We start from the raw sequence: 20,588 nt of genomic DNA on the forward strand, positions 1-20,588 counted from the left end.
GAATATTATGGATGAACCCTCTTTTACATTTCATTGCTAAGATTATTAATCTCATGACAATGAATATAATGAGAAACATGAAGATTCTAATCATAACCAATAATAATCTCAATTATCATTTCAAAAAATGAAAGCATGTAAGTTTGAAATGAATGATTATCACCTCTCCTCTAAGATTACTTTAAAGGTTGGCCCATATTCCCATTTTATTGTGCTTCCAAATAGGACTTTCAATTCTTTCGTTTTTCCTTCCAAAGGAATCCTACATTATGGTCACTACAACCTTTTGTGGTACATGATTGCAACTTGTAACTATCTTCTTCAACATCAACTATCTTCTTTCTTTTTGCAGTTTGAGACTATTCATACTCCTAAAACCAATGTTATGTTACACCAACAACATCCGTCAATTTAAACTCACCTTACCTATTACACTAATTCAAGGTTTAAAAATATGCTAATAATTTTTGAATCATTTTTAATAGAGATGTATAGTAAAGATATAAATATGTATGATGAGATATGTCTAGGCTTAAAATTTCCACAAATAATAAAGCTTCTTGTTATGACATATGATTTAAAATTCATATATAAATTACAACTTAGGCATGAACCAAATTTGATAAGAATAAATTAATTATTATTAAAAATATATATAAAATAGAATTTAACTAATTAAGTCATTGAAACAGTCAATCATCTTTTTAAATTAAAAATATTAGTTCAAAATTTTTAAAAGACATTTATAAATTATAACTCTATAATAAGTTGAATCCAAGCTAGGAAAGGTTCAACTTTGACATGAAGGGACTCCCTTTTCCCAATGATTTCATGTTTGTCCATATCGTCCAAACTTAACCCATAATTATAGGCAAATATACAATATAAAGAAAATGAAACTGCAAACTTTATAAAGATGCGACAATTTGATGCTTCCTTCCATCTCCCACGTCATTCATTCCAAAATTTTGACTGCAATGGTGATTTTGGAAGGTGTGAACATAAGGTGGTCCCAACCACTATAAATATTTCTTCTGACATATTGTCAATCTTCTACCGAATCTCATGTTAGTGGGCCATACTGTACAACTGTTAAATGTCATACTGTTAAGTGAAATTATCATCTACATCTGTGACAAAATAGGGTCATACTTTGTTGTCGTACTATGTAACATGTGGGTCACAGTTTAGGAAATTCCATGGCGAAGGCCCACCCGGGACTATGGTGCACATCCCCTAATGTCATAGGTGGCCAATATTCCGTTGGAAATATCAATCAATGTGGCCAATATTCCGTTGGAAATATCAATCAATGACAACTATACTGCCAACCATGGACGTCGACACTCAGAGTCCCACTTGCTGCTGCTTTAATTTACAGCGATGGACGTCGACTCCCACTTGCTGCTGCTTTAATTTACAGCGATGGACGTCGACTCCCACTTGCTTCTTATGTGGATGGATGCCACCTGTATTGCTTAATAAATTAACTTATCAACCTCAGGAATCAAATCATGTCTCGGGTTAGTGGATGCAGTTGCTTTTGCATAAAGATTGGGCCCCACATATCTGTGGTCAGCATATCTTCTAAACGATGCAGGAATATATGGTCGGTGACTCAACCCTCAATAATGCAGTGAACGAAGGAAATTAGCAGCAACTTTCCTGATTTCACAATTTAATAATAAAACAAAAGTATCCTAAATTTCATTCAATTGAAATATATATCGACTTGGTTCGTTCAGCGAAAAACAAATCCTCTGAATTAGTGTCTTCATTTGTTCTCATCGATTCGCTGGTAGGTGGTCTTGCACTGGTGAGATCATTCAGACGAAAATATTGAGGTTCACCGCTCATTCCCAATCTCTGTAAAACGTCTTGGATCTCGCTTGCTTCTTTCTTCTCTGTAAAACGTCTTGGATCTCGCTTGCTTCTTTCTTCTTCTGTATCCGATGGCGGACCTTACCGGGGATATCACATGCATCGCCTCTTCTTCGTCTTCATCCACCAACACTGGCCAGGTTTATGACGTTTTTTTGAACCACCGCGGTCCCGACACAAAGAAAGGCCTCGCCAGCCATATCTACCGTAGCCTTATTGTCCGTGGGTTAAGAGTATTTCTGGACCAGCCCGAATTGCGTAAGGGAGAGGACATGCTTTCTCAAATCGAAGAGGCTATTCGAACCGCCTCAGTGCATGTCGCAATATTTTCTCCAACATATGCTCAATCAAGATGGTGTCTTGACGAGCTCGCACTAATGGTGGAATCCGGGTCCACAATTATTCCGGTCTTCCATAATGTCGATCCTTCGGAACTTCGCTGGACGCGGAGCGGAGATGGAGTGCTCGCTGGAGTCCAGAGTATCCTCCGCTGTATCTCTCCGTGTCTACTGGGCGAAAAGGGAAGGTATGCTCGAGATCTGCAATGGCTAGAAAACAAGACAACATTGGATCCTCGTACCAACAAAAAGAAGCCACGATATGATTCTAGCACTCTGAAAAAATGGAGGGATGCTCTCTATCTTGTCTCCAATAAAAGCGGTTTTGATATGAACGCATACGACGGGTAAGCGCCATACTTTCTCCAATTTTTTTTTCTCAGTTATTTAATGAATAATAAGGTATATCATACTATATTTTCGGAGACGTTTCTCAATCAATATATCGTGCATATCGTTCAGTGACGAAGGGCAGCTAGTTGATGCGGTCGTCGAAGAAGTGTGGCGAAAAGCTAGGAAAACACCTCTTAATGTGGCCAAATACCCTACTGGCCTCGTTGAGAAAATAGAAGACGTGGAAAGAATGGTGCAGCAGCAAAGCCAGAAGATGAGGGTTGTGGGAATTGTGGGTCTTGGCGGGGTAGGCAAAACGACCCTTGCAAAAGAATTCTTCAACAGACACAGATCAAATTATGATCGATATTGTTTCCTGTCTGATGTGAGAGAAACCGCAGCGAAGAGCTCTTTAAGTTCATTGCAGACAAAACTTCTCAAAGACTTGGCTCATTTGAAGGACGTGCAAATAAGCAACACCGATGAAGGCATAGAGGAGCTCCGAAAGCATCTCTCATCCTCCCCCCGATCTCTGATAGTCTTAGATGATGTTGATCATATTGATCAACTTGACGCATTGTTTTCACCAGTGATAGATACCATTCAGGCCAGTAGTTTAATCTTGGTTACTTCTCGCAATAGGGATGTACTTACAAGCTCGGGAATTCTAGACGCGTCTATTTACAAGCAAACAGGCCTTAACCGGCAACAGTCTAGAGCACTATTCTGCTCGCATGCCTTTGACCAGAGTTGTCCTGTGACGGGATTTGAACAACTGGTTGAAGATTTTTTGGATTTCTGTGATGGATTGCCCTTATCTCTTAAGGTCATCGGAGCGGCTATTCGTGGAAAAGATTCTGAGTTTTGGAAAAGACAGCTAGACAAAATCAGAAGAATACTTCCCACGGATATTCATAGCAAGCTTAAAATTAGCTATGATGGTCTGGATAAAGAGGAGCAGGAGATCTTTTTAGACGTCGCTTGTTTTTTTATAGGAGAAAACAGAGATACCGCCATCACAATATGGAACTTTTTATAGGAGAAAACAGAGATACCGCCATCACAATATGGAACGGATCTGGCTGGGACGGATGGCTGGGTCTCCGTATCTTAGAGTACAGATGCCTTGTAGAGATCGACAGGAAAGAGTGTATAAGAATGCACGACCACCTCCGCGATCTCGGCAGAGATGTAGCAGAGAAGGAACATCCGCTTCGGCTTTCGCGACCAAATGTCAATCTTCTTCGTACTCTTTCCCCCTCATCGCCTGTACGTATGTTGAAGCTCTCCACGGATTTTCAAATTAGCATTGCCATATCTAAATTGCCTTTTTGTTTTGAAATTTTTTAAGAAAAAATCATGTTTTTAACAGCTCCGAGTGAACAATTCAGGTGCTGCGAGGAATTAGCATGGATTATGGAAATGGCCGCGAACAATTTTTCGAAAACATTAGGGGCAACTGCAACCTAAGCAGGTTGGAACTGCTTAGGGGTGAAGGTTCTTTTGTTGAAAGCGTATTCAGTGCAGCGGAGTTACGACAACTGATATATCTCCAATGGAAGAAGTGTCCGATCTCCTCAATATCTTTGCAAATTCCAACAAGGAATTTAAGAGTGTTATACATACAGGGGAAGGCTTTGAAAACACTCTGGCAACATGAATCTCAGGTAGTACAAATTCTAATTTATTTGGACAGACATCGATTTACATTTCTCTTCGAATTATAAAAATTGCTTGCATTTAAGAATTGTCTTTGTTTATCACAATGTCAAATAGGTGACATTTACAGAGGCAAATCAACTTTAATGTTTTTATGTACACATTGCAGGCACCACTACAGTTGACGGAATTGTATATTGATGCTCCCCTTTCAGAGGTTCCACAGTCTATTGGTAAACTGAATCAGCTCGAAAGAATTGTCCTGAAAAATGGTTATTTTAAAACTTTACCAAATGAATTCTATGATATGCATTCATTGAAGCATATCACGTTACAAAACTGTAAACAAATGATGTTGCTGCCGGATTCAGTTGGGATCTTGACGGGCCTCCAGACTCTCGACTTTTCCGGGTGCTCCAGCTTGGAGCGGCTCCCAGACTCGGCGGGGCAGCTGACGGGCCTCCAGAGCCTAAACTTGCAAAAGTGCACCAGCCTGCAGGGGCTCCCACACTCGGTGGGGCAGCTGACGGGCCTCCGGACACTCGACTTGGGACGCTGCATCGGCCTGCAGGGGCTCCCAGACTCGGTGGGGCAGCTGACGGGCCTCCAAACACTCGACTTGGAACACTGCACCAGCCTGCAGGGGCTCCCAGACTCGGTGGGGCAGCTGACGGGCCTAGAGAAAATCTCCTTGAACTGGTGCTCCAGCCTGCAAGCGCTCCCAGACTCGGTGGGGCACCTGACGGGCCTCGACAGCCTCAACTTGCAAAAGTGCACCAGCCTGCAAGCGCTCCCAGACTCGGTGGGGCAGCTGACGGGCCTCCAGAGCCTCAACTTGGAAGACTGCACCAGCCTGCAGGGGCTCCCAGACTCGGTGGGGCAGCTGACGGGCCTCCAGGTACTCTACTTGGAGGGGTGCTCCAACCTGCAAGCGCTTCCAGACTCGGTGGGGCAGCTGACCGGCCTGGAGAAACTCTACTTGTACGGGTGCTCCAACCTGCAAGCGCTTCCAGACTCGGTGGGGCAGCTGACGGGCCTCCAGACACTCGATTTGAAGGTATGCTCCAAACTGCAAGCGCTCCCAGACTCGTTGGGGCAGCTGACGGGCCTGAAGAATATCTACTTTTTTGGGTGCTCCAGCCTGCAGGGGCTCCCAGACTCGGTGGGGCAGCTGACGGGCCTCCGGACCCTCAACTTGCTAGAGTGCACCAGCCTGCAGGGGCTCCCAGACTCGGTGGGGCAGTTGACGGGCCTCAAGGCAATCGTCTTGGGCAGGTGCTACAACCTGCAAGCGCTTCCAGACTCGATGGGGCAGCTGACGGGCCTCCAGGAACTCAACTTGAACGGGTGCTACAACCTGCAAGCGCTCCCACACTGGGTGGGGCAGTTGACGGGCCTCCAGGTACTCTCCTTGTGCGGGTGGTCCAACCTGCAAGGGCTTCCAGACTTGGTGGGGCAGCTGACGGGCCTCCAGATACTCGACTTGACCGGGTGCTCCAACCTGCAAGCGCTCCCAGACTGGGTGGGGCAGCTGACGGGCCTGAAGAATATCTCCATGTGTGGGTGCTCCTGCCTGCAAGCGCTCCCAGACTGGGTTGGGCAGCTGACGGGCCTGGAGTATATCTCCCTGAATGGGTGCTACAACCTGCAGGGGCTCCCAGACTCGGTGGGGCAGCTGACGGGCCTCGAGGCACTTGTCTTGAGCGAGTGCTCCAACCTGCAAGCGCTTCCAGACTCTGTGGGGCAGCTGACGGGCCTCCAGGAACTCTCCTTGTGCGGGTGCTCCAACCTGCAAGCGCTTCCAGACTCGGTGGGGCAGCTGACGGGCCTCCAGGGACTCGCCTTGTGCGGGTGCTCCAACCTGCAAGCGCTTCCAGACTCGGTGGGGCAGCTGACGGGCCTGGAGAAACTCTACTTGGACGGGTGCTCCAACCTGCAAGCGCTTCCAGACTCGGTGGGGCAGCTGACGGTCCTCCAGGGACTCTCCTTGTCCGGGTGCTCCAACCTGCAAGCGCTTCCAGACTCGGTGGGGCAGCTGACGGGCCTTCAGGTACTCTCCTTGTGCGGGTGCTCCAACCTGCAAGCGCTTCCGGACTCGGTGGGGCAGCTGAAGGGCCTCCAGACACTCAACTTGAACGGGTGCTCCAACCTGCAAGCGCTCCCAGACTCGGTGGGGCAGCTGACGGGCCTCCAGGTACTCTCCTTGTGCGAGTGGTCCAACCTGCAAACGCTTCCAGACTCGGTGGGGCAGCTGACGGGCCTCCAGACACTCTCCTTGGACTGTTGCTCCAACCTGCAAGCGCTCCCAGACTGGGTGGGGCAGCTGACGGGCCTCCAGACGCTCGACTTGCAAAACTGCTCCAGCCTGCAGGGGCTCCCAGACTCAGTCGGGAACTTAAGGAGACTCCAATGGCTTCACTTGTCTGGGTGTTCCAATTTACAGATGCTGTCCAATTTTCGGCATTTGAGCTCGCTCTTGACGTTTGATGTGTCTCACTGTTCCAAACTACAATGGGGTGCTGGAGTAGTCGAGTCCTTGCGCCATCGACTGGGATATCGCTTCATCGAAGAAAGTTCGGAAGAAGGCAGTGTTAACAGTATCGAGTCCCTGAGCGATGGACTGGGTAATAGCTTCATCGAAGAAAGTTGGGAAGAAGGTAGTGAAAACAGTATGTAGTCTACCAGGGGAGGAATTGCCCGGGTTCCGTCTCCGCTTGGAAAAACCTCCGACTCCAGTCGCCGGCAATTCCTCCACCCAGCTCCGCCGCCCTCAACATTTAATGACGCCTGACTGGAGTTCCATCGCCATCTTGCCGCCATTCACATCTCAATTCGAATTTGGGAATTAACCGCGGGCTGCATTCTACCCGGCACTCCCCTGCAGCTCACGACGCATGAGAGGGATCGTTCAACAGGTAACACTTGGTTCCATGATCAAATCTTATGTAAAAATATGCACTTTTCGGCAATTCCCAATGTGATTTACCATCTAGACGTATAATGGCCACGTTTCGGGTAAACGGAAATCGGAAGTAGCTAAACAATTTCTTTATAGTCTTGTCTCCGAATGGCAAAGCCGACCATGGCATCTTCTCATAATGCTTTTGAAAGTCTATTTCATTTTTGTCATCCTACAGCAAGACAATCTCAATGGCTTCCCCTCTTGCCCGAAGAAGACTGTAAAACCCCCGAAGAGTTCAGGTGGTTCAATTCAACTATTTAATCATATCTTCGTAGGCTTCTCATGGTCGCAGGCTTTGTCAAAACCGACAAAGAATTTCAGGTCAAAGGTATATAGATATATGCCTGTGGATGTGCCATTAATATTTTGTTAGCTGCATGTCTTGTTAGCGGAAAATATGTTCCAGAGGTTAGTTCCACCAGTGGCATAAAAATGCCTATTATTTTCTCTTGTTTGTCATATTATGTTTTGGATTTTCTCAAAATTTCAGGACATTTTATCTGAATTATATATGGATATTTATGCTGTAGCCTTGTTCAGTGCATCAGTATGTCGCAGGGGCAGGTAAAGACATCTTTCAAGGAATTGAGAATTAAATCTGACACTGAAAATTTGCACCTGGAGATACATTTCACTCGGGCATTCTAACATATACTGGATGTAGTAATTGAGGTTTAGGAACACTAGTTCATAATGCACAGATCTTAGATTTTGGTGTGCACTAGTTGCATTTGTGTTCATTTTTTGAAGGTCGGTTGTGCAGCAATAAACGCAGTAAGTGTCAGTCAAACAGTGTTTATTCACAACTGCATAACATTCTATTCTATATTTTAGCAGTTTCTTTATTAGGCAAACAAATTTTGGGGAATCGCATCGTTAGTTTTATTAATTGCTTCTTTTTATCACTTGTAAGAAATCTCAAAGAATTCTTTTCGTCCAACCCAAGATCTTTTCTGAATTTGATGGGCATATTTTTAGCTAGCTCATGGAAATGTACGATGAAAACATCTGTCATCACTCTCTTGATGAAAGCGATTGGGAAACATGGTGCTATTTGCCACATAGATTACATTTTGGGAACCTGAAATGTCTATCAAGCTCTAACTGCGATGGTCAAAATGAATTCATAAAGGATGGTGCATGAGACTAGATGTTGGGAACCTGATATGTCCATCAATCTCAGACTGAGAAAGTCAAAATGAGTTCATAATGATGGATGGTGCATCAAAATTCTTTGACACCTACACAAGGGCATCATGTGTGGGATTCCTCGAAAGCCTGAATTTGTTTTTCTTCATCGGTGTAATACTCATTGCTGTCTTCGTGAGAACCAATATAAATGAAATCAGTACAAATGAAGACAATCTCAAAGTCCCCCTTCTCCAATAACTGTTCATAAATTTTAGACAAAACGGGGGTGAAGTCCCTGGATGCACAAAAACGATTGGCAAAGTACAGACCCACATATTTTCCTTCCAGCTCTTCAACTTTAACCTGCACATTACGTTGGTTTCTAAACCAGAACGCAAATTTAGACGACAAAAAAAAAATAATGATAATGAGTGTATACATCAAAGTATAACAGTCATACCTTTTCTCCGTTGTTTCTGATCAAGAAATTACGTTTCTCATTGAAAAGCAAAGACCTCAAACTCTTGTGGGTGGCTGCTTTCTCCTTCTCATTGGGCTCAGATATAGTAACTTATAACACAAGCTCTCTCTCTCTTCAAAATAGCGTTTCTCCTGTTTTCTATTTTTATTGCGCTGCAAACTCTCAGACTTCCCCGGAACAGAAAGGTTATCAGTTAAGTCCTCTCTATTAAGGAGATGTAAAGTCGACGTTAGTTTTTTTTTTTTTCTAAATAAAAAAACGCTTCTGTTTCTTGATAAAAAAACAGACAATACATATTACATATTTCTGGATTACAGCTTGCTTCTTCAGCAATCATTACTTCCAAAAAACAGCGAGATCTCTTCCCTGCTACCGTTAACCTCTAGTTTTATAATCCTAACCTCCTTAGTGCACTATTCAACATACTTAGTCAATATAACAGTTACATAAAAATTTATATTTATATATATAAAATAAATTTAAGAAGTGAAGGAGATAGAAAGACGTTCTCAGTTACATCAATCAATATAACAATTACATATATATAATAAATTAAAAAGTGGAATATTTTATAGATACTAACGGATTTTATAAATAAAATAATTTGTTATTAATTAATTGAATTTAAATTTAAAAAATTAAGCTAATAATGTAACTATTATATTTTACAATAAATAATTAGATATATATTTGAATTAAAAATTTTGAAAAAAAAAAATGTTTATAAATGTGAAAAATATAAAATATTAATTAATAGTAATTATTCAAATTTATATTTATATTATATTGAAGGTTTAAAAATTATATTAATTAAATTAATAAATATATTAAAAAATAATATAAAAATTTTACATTAAAAATCTCTTTGTATTAAAAAACTAAAATGAATTTAAAATAGATCTAATTTATAATGATTGAGTGAATTTAAATAATATAATAGAAATTAAAAAAAATTAAATGAGAAATAGAATACCATAATAATTGAAAAAATAAAAATGAATTTCAAAGAAAATTGAACTTATTTAACTAAATTTAAATTAGAAAATAATACAATCATAAAAATAAATAAAAGTATATTTTATTAAATTTGAATTTTCATTAACAACATGTTTATATGTGGAAATATAATTTTATAAAAGGGAATTATTGTACTTAATTAAATATTTGAGAAAATTAATAATAATTTATATTAATAAATATATTTTTAAAATAGTTTTATACTAATGAGCATATCGCTTGAAAGTGAAGGTAAGTGGGGTAAAGGCCAAGTGGGTTTTAGAAATCAACACTCAACAACAGAGCACCTCGTTACGCTTAGGATCATTGTGGAAGAATGTCGCAATGATAAATCCAATCTCTTTTGTTGCTCTGTGGACTTTAGAAAGGCTTTCAATACAGTTCCTAAAAGCAACCTTTGGAACGGGTTAGAAGAGCTAAAGGTTATACAAGAATGTAATTGCCAAGTTAAAGAGCAATGAGGGATGGTCGAAAGATATTGAGTGTAATATCGGAGTTAAACAAGGTTGCCCCCTCTCCCCCACCCTATTTGGTATTTACATCGACAAGCTAGAAGGTTGTTTAGAGGAAGCAAGATGTGCTGGCACGATCTTAGCTAAGATAGTCATCATCCTTCTTCTCTACGCTGACGATATTGTTCTTCTCGCAAGGTGCCCATATGATCTTAATAAGAAACTTAGACTTCTTAAGGATTTCTACTCTACCATGGGTATGAATGTTAACACTGACAAAACAAAAGTTATGATTATCAAATCCAAGAAGGACACTTACGCTAATTTTATGTATGACAATAGTAACTTGGGGCAAGTGTCTTCCTACAAGTACCTAGGAATTGATATTCATCACAAGCTCAACTAGAACTATAGTATTGAGAAAAGGATTAATGGGGGATGAAAAGCTTATTTTGGTCTCGAAAATAATTGTAAAATGACAAACCTCGTAATGTGGGATAGAAAGAAGTTCCTCTTTGAAACTTTAGTCACTCCGGATATCTTATATGGATGTGAGGTTTGGGGTTGTAGCATCTCTAGAGAATCCTAGAGAAAGATTGAGTAAATCCAGAAGCGTTTTATAATGTATAAAATCAAAATTAAAAGCAACACACCCTATCTTATTCTCCTTATAGAAGTGGATCTTTCCCCTATCGAGAGCCTAGCTATGACTAGGCTTTTGTTGTACAAGAACAAACTCAATAACATAGGAGACCATAGACTTCCTAAGCTAGCTTTAAATTCCAGCCAAAACCACCTAAGGCTCAAACGAGTATAAAGACACCAGGGCCTGGTTAAACCATTGGGAGATCGACGAGAATGTTGCATTGCAAAACATTAATAACATTAAAAATATTGTTACTTCTTAGTTCAAAAGGAAAAATGTGGTGTGAGAAATATTTAGCAACTAAAAGAAAATTAAGATATTATAAGGAGGTCATCAACCCCACCCTAGAAGATCAAAAGTACCACTCTATTTCTAACTAGCTCAAAGAAGAAAATTAATATAGCCAAGATTAGAACGAACTCTCATGACCACCATAGTGAAATGAGTCGTTGAGCGCTTCCTAAAACACCATGGATGGAAAGGTTCTGCCATCTCTATGAGAATACGAACATCGAGGATGAAAATAACTTCCTCTTAGAGCGCTCCGCATACAACCGCATTAGATCTCAATTTCAAAATCTTTGTTGCAATACCAACCTTCCTAACCTTTTACGATGTCAAAATTACAGTGAACTCAGGAGGCTTCTCTCTAAGCTTTTTGAGCATAGGAATAAAATCATAAATCAAACTAAATAATTTGTTTCTTTAGGTCCGATAGACCAAAGTTTGGTCTCAGTGGACGTTAACCATCATCATCATCATCATCATATATATATATATATATATATATATATATATATATATATATATATATATATAAGCAAATCTATTAAAGACCAAGAATAACATTTTTTAAGGATGATATTTAAATTAGTTTAGATTTGTTCGTTTGGGGCAGCTTAAGTGGCGTTGTAGAAATGAAGTTTCACTGAACCCGAAATCTTGGGTTCAAATCTTATGCTACCCTCCTCGGTAGCGATGAATAATAGACATATAAACATGGAAATCGAAGAGTCTTACCAAATTTACAAAACAAATAGATATATATATATATATATATATATATATAGAAAGTTATAAAAAAATAAATTAGTGAAAATGTAAATATATATATATAATGTTTTAATAGAAGATTATATATAAAAATATATGATTTCTTACCATTTAATAAACCTAATATTAAAACAAATACAAATTGATATTAAAAAAATATATTTGCAAAATTACAATCAAATAAAAAAATATTAAAAATAATTATTTATATTTATTTATTAATTACAAAATTTATTAAATTTAATTAATTTCTTTTTAAAAATATGTAATAATCACGGAAGTTAAAATACATCGATAGAATGATGAAACTAACTACATGCATACCGAAATTAACAAAAACTTTCCCAATGAGGCTTACATACTTTTAGACTAAACATCAACGATAAACTTTCCCACTTAGGCTTATATACTTTTAGACTAAACATCAACGATAACAAATGAGAGGTTACACACATGAGACCATCAAGCATGCAACCTCTACAATCATATTTAGTTTACCCCTTACAAAACCACATCTCCAAGGTGAAACCAGAAGCCTCCCTATTGTGTGAAAAGCACTCCAACATCAATTTGCTAGAATCAAACATCAACCCCAAATGCCTATACTGCAAGAGTAAGGAACGCACAGAACTTTCCAAAATGATAACCACCCCCAAACATAGAAGAAACCATGATTACAACAAAACTAGGGTTACGACACTATATGTTGTCATAATCCCAAGATAGAACTCAAGGCCAGGCTAGAACATGATATCATAAATTGAGAAAGTAGACTGAACCGTGCCCCCCTTCACCCACTTCACTGGTCACCATCAAATGAAGGTACATTATTACTGGCAATTCCGATTTCCACCTCCATAGCAAAGTTAATGCTATGGAGGGTACCTCTGTCAGAGCCCGGCGACGGCATCGACCATACCTTTCCGGCTGCCCAGCAAAAAGCCCTCTCCGACCTGCCCGCAGCCACATTGAATGCCTCGCCAGTTTATTTTTGCAGCCAACATTAATATAAGACTGCTCCTCCCACGCCCATTTGAATTTCACGAAGTTGCCTCCCGCGCCAATTTGAATTTAAATTTTACTACATCTCGGCGCGCAGTTGAATTCTGTTGTTAATGCCTCGACCAAAGGCAGTGGAGCTATCCATGGAAGTCTGATAGCGTCTTTCTTCTGCATCTCTCGCAACGAGAGGAAAACGGGCATCCGCATGCTCTAACTCCAGAGAGTCTATCTCTTGTGCTAGTGTCATTATAGACTACTCGGTTCTGGGTACTCTGAGTTACCAGAGTTGCCAACAATGGAAAATTTGGTATTTCTGGAGGAGCTGTGGGCATTCAGGTTGGTGAAGCTGAAGAATATACGAGCGTTGGCACAAGGGTCATCATGGCTGACAGACGGGGTAGAAATGTACAGCCCCACCCTCTGGCTGGGCAAGGATCGTCGTCATGAAGAGGAGGGAGAGGAAGAGGAAGAGAAAGTGGGGGCAATGTGTTTGCGGGCTTTAGCACGCGCACTTTGGCCGAAACGTTGGGCGTGAATTATGAAACTGCAAGGAGGCTTTAACAGAGTCAGCGATCACGACGTTTTGCGAGGGTTGAACACGGCCAAGGGCTCAGCTTACCCGCCCCTCGATCTCGTTCTCGCTCTCCTTACGAGAGAGAGGCAGAGGGATGATGTTGCTGCTGGATTGGGTCAAAATAATTCATCTGTAAAGGAGAATGGAGTGGAAGAGCTTGTGTGTGCAATGCGTGTAAGGCACAATGCTGACAACCCGCAGGATGCCGATGTCTACGTAAGAGATGGGGGACGGATGGATATAGTCAACCGCTACAAACTTCCAGTACTCGAGTATTTGAGATTAGGAGCCGAGAGGGTTGTTCTGCGCCCGGTTGTATACCTTCAAACGATGCAATATCTCTTTAAAAAAAATCAGACATGAAACAGAGAGGTCAGTTGTGTACCTTCAAACCATGCCAATGCCACTGAAAAAATACATTCCTATCACTTTTAATGGTAATACCCAAAAGTGCATTAAAAAAATTGGCGCATTAAATATATAAAAGATACATATATTTTTGGCATTGGAAGTAATGTTTTATGTGTTTTAAGTTGTGAATTGTTATGTGTGAGTTGTTTACTATTTTTATATATGTTATTATTTCTATATATGAGTTGCTTACAAATTATAGATCTACTTTTTTCAAATTTTATCATCTAAAAATTCCTCTAACTAATATGCATCGAAGGTTTTTTTAAGTATATATTTTAATTTTAAAATAAGTTACAAATAAATAATTTTTTTGGTTAATAATAATATAGTATATGTGATTTTATATTATAAATGAAATGCTCAGGATATCATTTTTCCTTTTTTAATAAAATATTTAAAAACTTGTTTTAATTTTATGTTTTATTTTTTTTCCTTCAAACTTATTTTAATTTTTTTCTTTGCCGTTCAGAATACTAAGATAAGAAAGCTTATTAGATGTAATGTTATAAGTAAATTAAATTTGGACTATATTGACACTAATCATAATTATATTGATAATATTAATATAAATATGTTCATTATATATATATATATATATATAAACATATGGGTATAATTATTGATATATAAATATTTTTAATTAATAAACACTATTTCTCATATATTAATATTAAAAAATATTTTTATTTATTACTAATTTATGATTGGTTATAATGTTATAATATTGAAATAATTTTTTATTGTAATAATAAGTGAAATTAATTGTGAACAGTGGCATTTGTCGATTGATTGAAGGAAACAGTGATTCGGACGCGGGGAGACTGGCGAGCTAGGGTTACAGTTGTTAGCTGACGTTGAATGCCATGGAAGGGCACAAAGGAGGGAGCTCCACTCCCTCCTACAAGCAAGCTTAATCAACTGACGTAAGAAGCCAATAGAAGAGGTCAAAGGTGCTGCTAAAGTAGGGAAAGAAAGCATGGAAGAAGAGCAAGAAGGAAATACAGCAAAGGAGAATAATAGCACAAAGGACAAGGAGGAAGATGACAAGGAATAGGGGGCAAAAACCAAGGCACAAAAGGGTCAATGTAAACCCAAAACCAAAGTTAGACCCAGAGTGGTTCTAAATGATTCTGCTCTACAGGCACACAGGGACCACATGCGGACATATGCTATTATCTGTAAATTCATGGGAGTATGGCCCACTAAAAAAGCATTACAGACACAGATTAAATATCATTGGAAACCAAAAGGAAGCATTGACCTACATCTTGGGTCCAAGGGATTCTTTACTGTGGTCTTCACAAATATTGAGGATAAAGACAAAGTGTTTGAAGGGGGGCCCTACTTCTTCGCGGCAGTTGGCCTCTATATGAGGCCATGGATGATGAACTTTGTCCCGGAGCGGGAGACATTTATCTCGATTCCGGTATGGGTAAGGCTTTACTCTCTTCCTCTTGATTATTGGCAAACACAGTCATTAATAGCCATAGGAAATAAATTAGGACATTTTTTCAAAGCCTCTGAAGCCACTAGAAGAGGAATATACACTTCCTTTGCACGAATTTGTGTGGAAATGGATCTTTCCGGAGCCCTACTGGACGAGGTTACTTTGGAGGTTTTTGATGAAGAATGGGTTCAAACAATTGATTATGAACATATTCCTTTAGATGTCGAAGATGCCATGAGCATGGACACCTTTTTAGGGATTTCCCTCTCAGTAAAATAGAGAATAAGAGCAAAGCGACCACCATAAAAGATACTGGAAACTTTCATAAAGTGAGTCATAAAGGAAAATGGGGCAAAAGGGGACTTAAGCAACATCAAGCAGAAGGGCCTCAGGTCAGTCTGAACAGGTACCAAGTGCTCGAAGAAGAAGAAGAAACAAAAAAGTAGATCAAAGAATGGAGGGATGTCTAGAGGAGAAGGAGAAAGAGGCAGACAAGGAGCAAACAAAGGATAATAACAAAAAGAAAGAGGTTATGATGAGTGATGCAGAATTGGATATGGACCAAGAAATGACCCATAGTGAGATGGAAATGGAGGACCATGAGCTACAGGAGATTCTTGAGAGAGAAAACCTAGATTCGGAAGTGTTCTTGAAACAAGGAACCATGGGAGGGATAGAATCGTCACCTCAAGAGGAGTTCTCTAGAGTATAGCAACTATACTTATGGAAAACCCAGACTACAGGGATGGACAAGCAAAGTATTACTGCAAGACAGGGTGGCGAAGGGGTGAAAACTTTGAAAAACACATCAGGATTAGCACCTAGATGCCCCGGAAAGAAAAGAGGCAGAAAAAAGCAGAATGAGTTGTTGATGGAATGTGGAAAGCTAATGATATATTTAGGTAAGATGAAAGACCTAACTAGTTACTCCTTCACAAATCTTTAATAATGAAGTTCACTTCTTGGAATATAAGAGGTCTTGGTAGTAAAAGGAAGCAAAGATTAATTAGTTACAGAATGAAACAAGAAGCTCAGAATATGATTTTTATCCAGGAAACTAAATGTTCCATTCAGAAAATTAAAGAAATATATAGTAAATGGCTCAGTCGTTTTGAGTTTTTAGAAGTCAAGGTAGAAAATTCAGTAGGTGGCATTCTTACTCTTTGGAAACCCCAAAAGATTGGTATGATAGATGTTGAGGCTTCTAGAAATTATTTATCAGTGGTTATTCAACCTGTGGGGGATAGGGAGATCTATCTGGTCACAATTGTTTATGACCCTCAGAGAATGGATGATAAACTCAGGTTTATAGATTCTCTGGTGGATCTCAGAGCAAGATCTGTAGATATACCCTGGATTTTGGGTGGTGATTTCAACATGATCAAAGCACTATCAGAGAAAAAAGGGGGCACCAGAACCCTTAACAAATACTCCTCAGCCTTTCAAACCTTTATGGACTCTATGAAGTTAGTTGATATTGTTTCCAGTAATGGTCTCTTTACTTGGAACAATAAAAGAGGAGGAGAGTCTCTAGTTGCATCGAAGTTAGATAGATTCAACATCTTAGAGGACATTATGCTCAATAATAAGGAAATGGCAGCGAGTATTCTCCCCTTTGGCGGATCATATCACTGACCAGTCCAACTGGAGGTCAAAGGCATAGGCACCCCCAGGAATAGACCTTTCAGATTTGAAAATATCTGGCTCACCCATCCAGATTTCATCAAACAACATTTCAGGTTGGTGGTCTGAAGATTTACACATTCAAAGTACAAGTATGTTCCTTCTTCACAAAAGATTAAAACATATCAAATGCAGGCTAAAAGATTGGAATAAGAACAAATTTGGCAATATTTTTGAAGGAAAAAAAGTTGTTGAAAAATAAAATACAGGAACTAAATCAAACCCTTATCACAGTTGGCTTTGACAAAGTCAGAAATGATAAAGCTACCAAACTACAGCAAGAATGGGAGAACTTTTGTAAACAAGAAGAAATATTTTGGAGACAAAAATCTAGAGTGCAACGGCTAAAAGAAGTAGAGCGAAACACCAGATTATTCCACATGTCCACCTTGGCAAACAGAGCACATAATAGAATCTCTTTGATCAAGGATGAGGGAGGGAAACTCCTCAGTTCTCATGAAGAAATAGAAACTGTGTTAGTCCAGCATTTTAGTGGGATAACTAAGGTAACCATTTCGAACAGTTTCATCAAGGACTTAACAAGACATATACCAAGACTTGTGTCTAGAGAGGATAACTTTAACCTCAATAGGCCAGTGATTGAAGAGGAGATCAGTCAGGTCCTCAAGGAAATGCATAATGGTAAAGCGCCAGGCCCTAATGGTTTCAATGTTGATTTCTTCAAAGCTTGCTGGGATATTGTTAAACAGGACATTCTGAATGTAGTAGAAGATTCTAGGAGGAACAGAACTATTCTGAAAGCACTCAACACCTCTTTCATCTCTCTGATCCCTAAACAGGATAATTCCCTTACTCCAGATAAGTTTAGACCCATTGCATTATGCAATGTGGTTTACAAGATAATATCCAAGGTGGTGGCCAATAGACTCAAACCTCTTTTGCCCATTCTTGTGTCTGGGGAACAATCTAGCTATGTGGAAGGCAGGCAAATTCTCAATAATATCATTCAAGCACAGGATGTGGTGAACTCACTGACTAGCAAAAGGAAGGTTGGAATGATCATGCAACTGGACCTAGCCAAATCTTATGACAAGTTGAAATGGACCTATATTAGGAGAGTTCTTATTTCTTTTGGGTTTGATCATAACTGGGTCAGATGGGTCATGGCCCTGGTAACTTCTCCCAGTTTTTCTATTTTAGTAAATGGATCTCTCTCCAATACTTTTGTTCCTTCAAGAGGCCTTAGGCAGGGTGATCCACTCTCTCCCTTTCTCTTCATTCTTATGATGGAAGGACTGGGCCAGTCCATCAAGCAGGCAAAGGAAGACGGCAAAATCAAGGGTCTACAACTTTCTAAGAATGGACAGTCCTTAACTCATCAACAATTTGTGGATGATACCATGTTGTAGACCAATCCAAGTTAGGAATCAAATTTCAAATTTCAAATTCCAAGTGTCGCTAAACCAAGTTAGGAATCAAATTTCAACCCAATGAAGGAGCATAAACATAATTAAGTCCTTATGACCTTACGAGTTGCATGAGAAGTCTACATTCCAGATGAAGGCAACACTATGTAGAGTTATTCTTCGAGATGGAAAGAATTCATGAGATAGAGCATGATCACCTAAGGAAAACCACCTTCCACGTCCAAAGCCCCATCCCTGTCATTTTTCTTCATGCTCTCCATATTTGTCAAAACCATTGCAGAGGAGTAGACTTGTCTCCACGCAGAACAAACCGCAATGCCTGGAGGAAAAAAAAACGCTGAAAAGTGAAGTGAGTGTGTCAAAGAGTAGAGGAGGGTTTTTCCTAAGTTTACCACTGGAAGTGAGATGGAGAGGGAATTCACGCTTCATGTAGATCCACACATTTCACAACCCCTGCTTAGTGGAAGGTGTGGAGAGTATTAATGAACCTAGTTGAAAGATAATTAAATAAAAATAAAGCTAGAATCGCTTTAAAATAAAAAATAATTTATATTTTAAACTTTTTTATTATTTATTTATTTAATTAGGTTCCTTTTATGATTCTAACATGTTGAGTAGGTTTCTTCTCTCTACTTTTATCATGTGCACTAATTGAACCATGAATACTCTAGGAACATTCACACCCCAACATGAGAGTTGAGGAAAGCATCTACTTCAAGAAGCTTGTGTTTCCTATTTCAGTTTGGTAGCTTCAACATTTTTCTTGAAAAGTTTCAAATCCAAGAGAACTGAATTATTTTCTTGTAGAGCAACTTCAATATTTCTAGTCTTAGAATCAAAATGGTAGGCACACCAAGAAATGAATTTTTTGAAATCAAAGACCTCCAAAACACATCTAACATTATTAAAAGTTGAAAGTTGGAAATATCTGTAAACATGTATTGAAAGTTGAGATGTTAGTGAGTAACACTATTTTGGGTGAAAATGTAGCACTTGGTGTCACTGATCCCACGACAGAAAGGCCTAGAATTTTATTTGATTTGAATGAAACACCTATATTGGTCCCAGAAATCCAAACAGAGCTTTTTCCATGCTTTGATTCTCCTCCTAATCTGAATTATCATAATGAAACAAGCATTGATAATTTAGAGAATTTCTCATACAATGTTGAATCGACCAATGTACGACAAGATAGTGCATTCTCTGAACATGATGAGATGGAACGTGTTAACTCATCAACTCTTGAGAAATTGAGATCCATAATACCTACAAATTTGGAACAGGCATATGCATTGAACAACTTGGTAGACAAAGCATGTCAAGAATACAACAAAATGTTTTTCAATACTATAACTCCATCCAAGATCACTACCAAGAGAAAACATAGTTTCTTGAGTCCAGTAAATAAAAAGAGGCGATGTGGTCGCAAGTCAAAGTCAGGGACAGATATACTACAATTTGAAAGGGTTGGACGAGTTCATGCAAGGAAAAAAAGAATGGATGAACAATTGGAGTCATCTTCTCAAAAACAAGGAAATATGGACCATGCGCCTGAGATAATTCAAGATTCTATTATACCCAATATTGGTATGGAAATGTCATGCTATGCATTGTTTTACGTTAAATGCGATATATTATCATGTTCAACACATTTGCATGACTATACGAACTATTTTTATTGTTACAGCTGAGGGACCCACATCTCACGCCATTCCAAGTTGTCGAATTCGTTTATTCGATGAACATGCTACCGAAAAAAGATCTAGCATTGGGGACACTGCTTCAGCGATTAACACCCCAATATCCTCCCCAAGGGTGCCCCCCCCTATTGTTGAACCAATTAAGATGTATCATCGCCCACACCCACCACCTCTTTCCTCCACAAATTCTTCCATGCCTATAACCACCTCTGTAATACCTTCCCAATGCTCACCCCTACCCTTCAATCATCCACCATTCTCATTTTTTCAATCGTCCACCCTTAACATTCCAATTCCCCCCCCTAGGTCAATCCCCCGGCCTACAGTGCTTCCCAGTATTGTACAACCGGTGGGGGTGTATCGTCGCCCACACCCACTACCTTTTCCATATTTCACATCCACCATGCCTTTATCCAGCGCCCCTGAA

General features: G+C 39.6%; 1 protein-coding gene across 1 annotated transcript; it reads left to right on the forward strand.

Annotated features, from left to right (window-relative positions):
- The first annotated feature begins 1,622 nt into the window (after window positions 1-1,622).
- Window positions 1,623-7,501, forward strand: LOC149177262 (uncharacterized). Its single transcript, XM_089420062.1, is given in 5 exon segments — window positions 1,623-2,566; window positions 2,682-3,576; window positions 3,579-3,821; window positions 3,944-4,219; window positions 4,381-7,501. Coding segments are annotated over 5 exon segments (4,536 nt in total). The 5' UTR covers window positions 1,623-1,952; the 3' UTR covers window positions 6,889-7,501.
- The last annotated feature ends 13,087 nt before the right edge of the window (window positions 7,502-20,588 follow it).

Source organism: Pinus tabuliformis, chromosome 4_1 (assembly GCF_031772625.1).
Source record: "Pinus tabuliformis cultivar Carrire ecotype Pingquan chromosome 4_1, CPIR1, whole genome shotgun sequence".
Lineage (NCBI taxonomy): Eukaryota > Viridiplantae > Streptophyta > Pinopsida > Pinales > Pinaceae > Pinus > Pinus tabuliformis.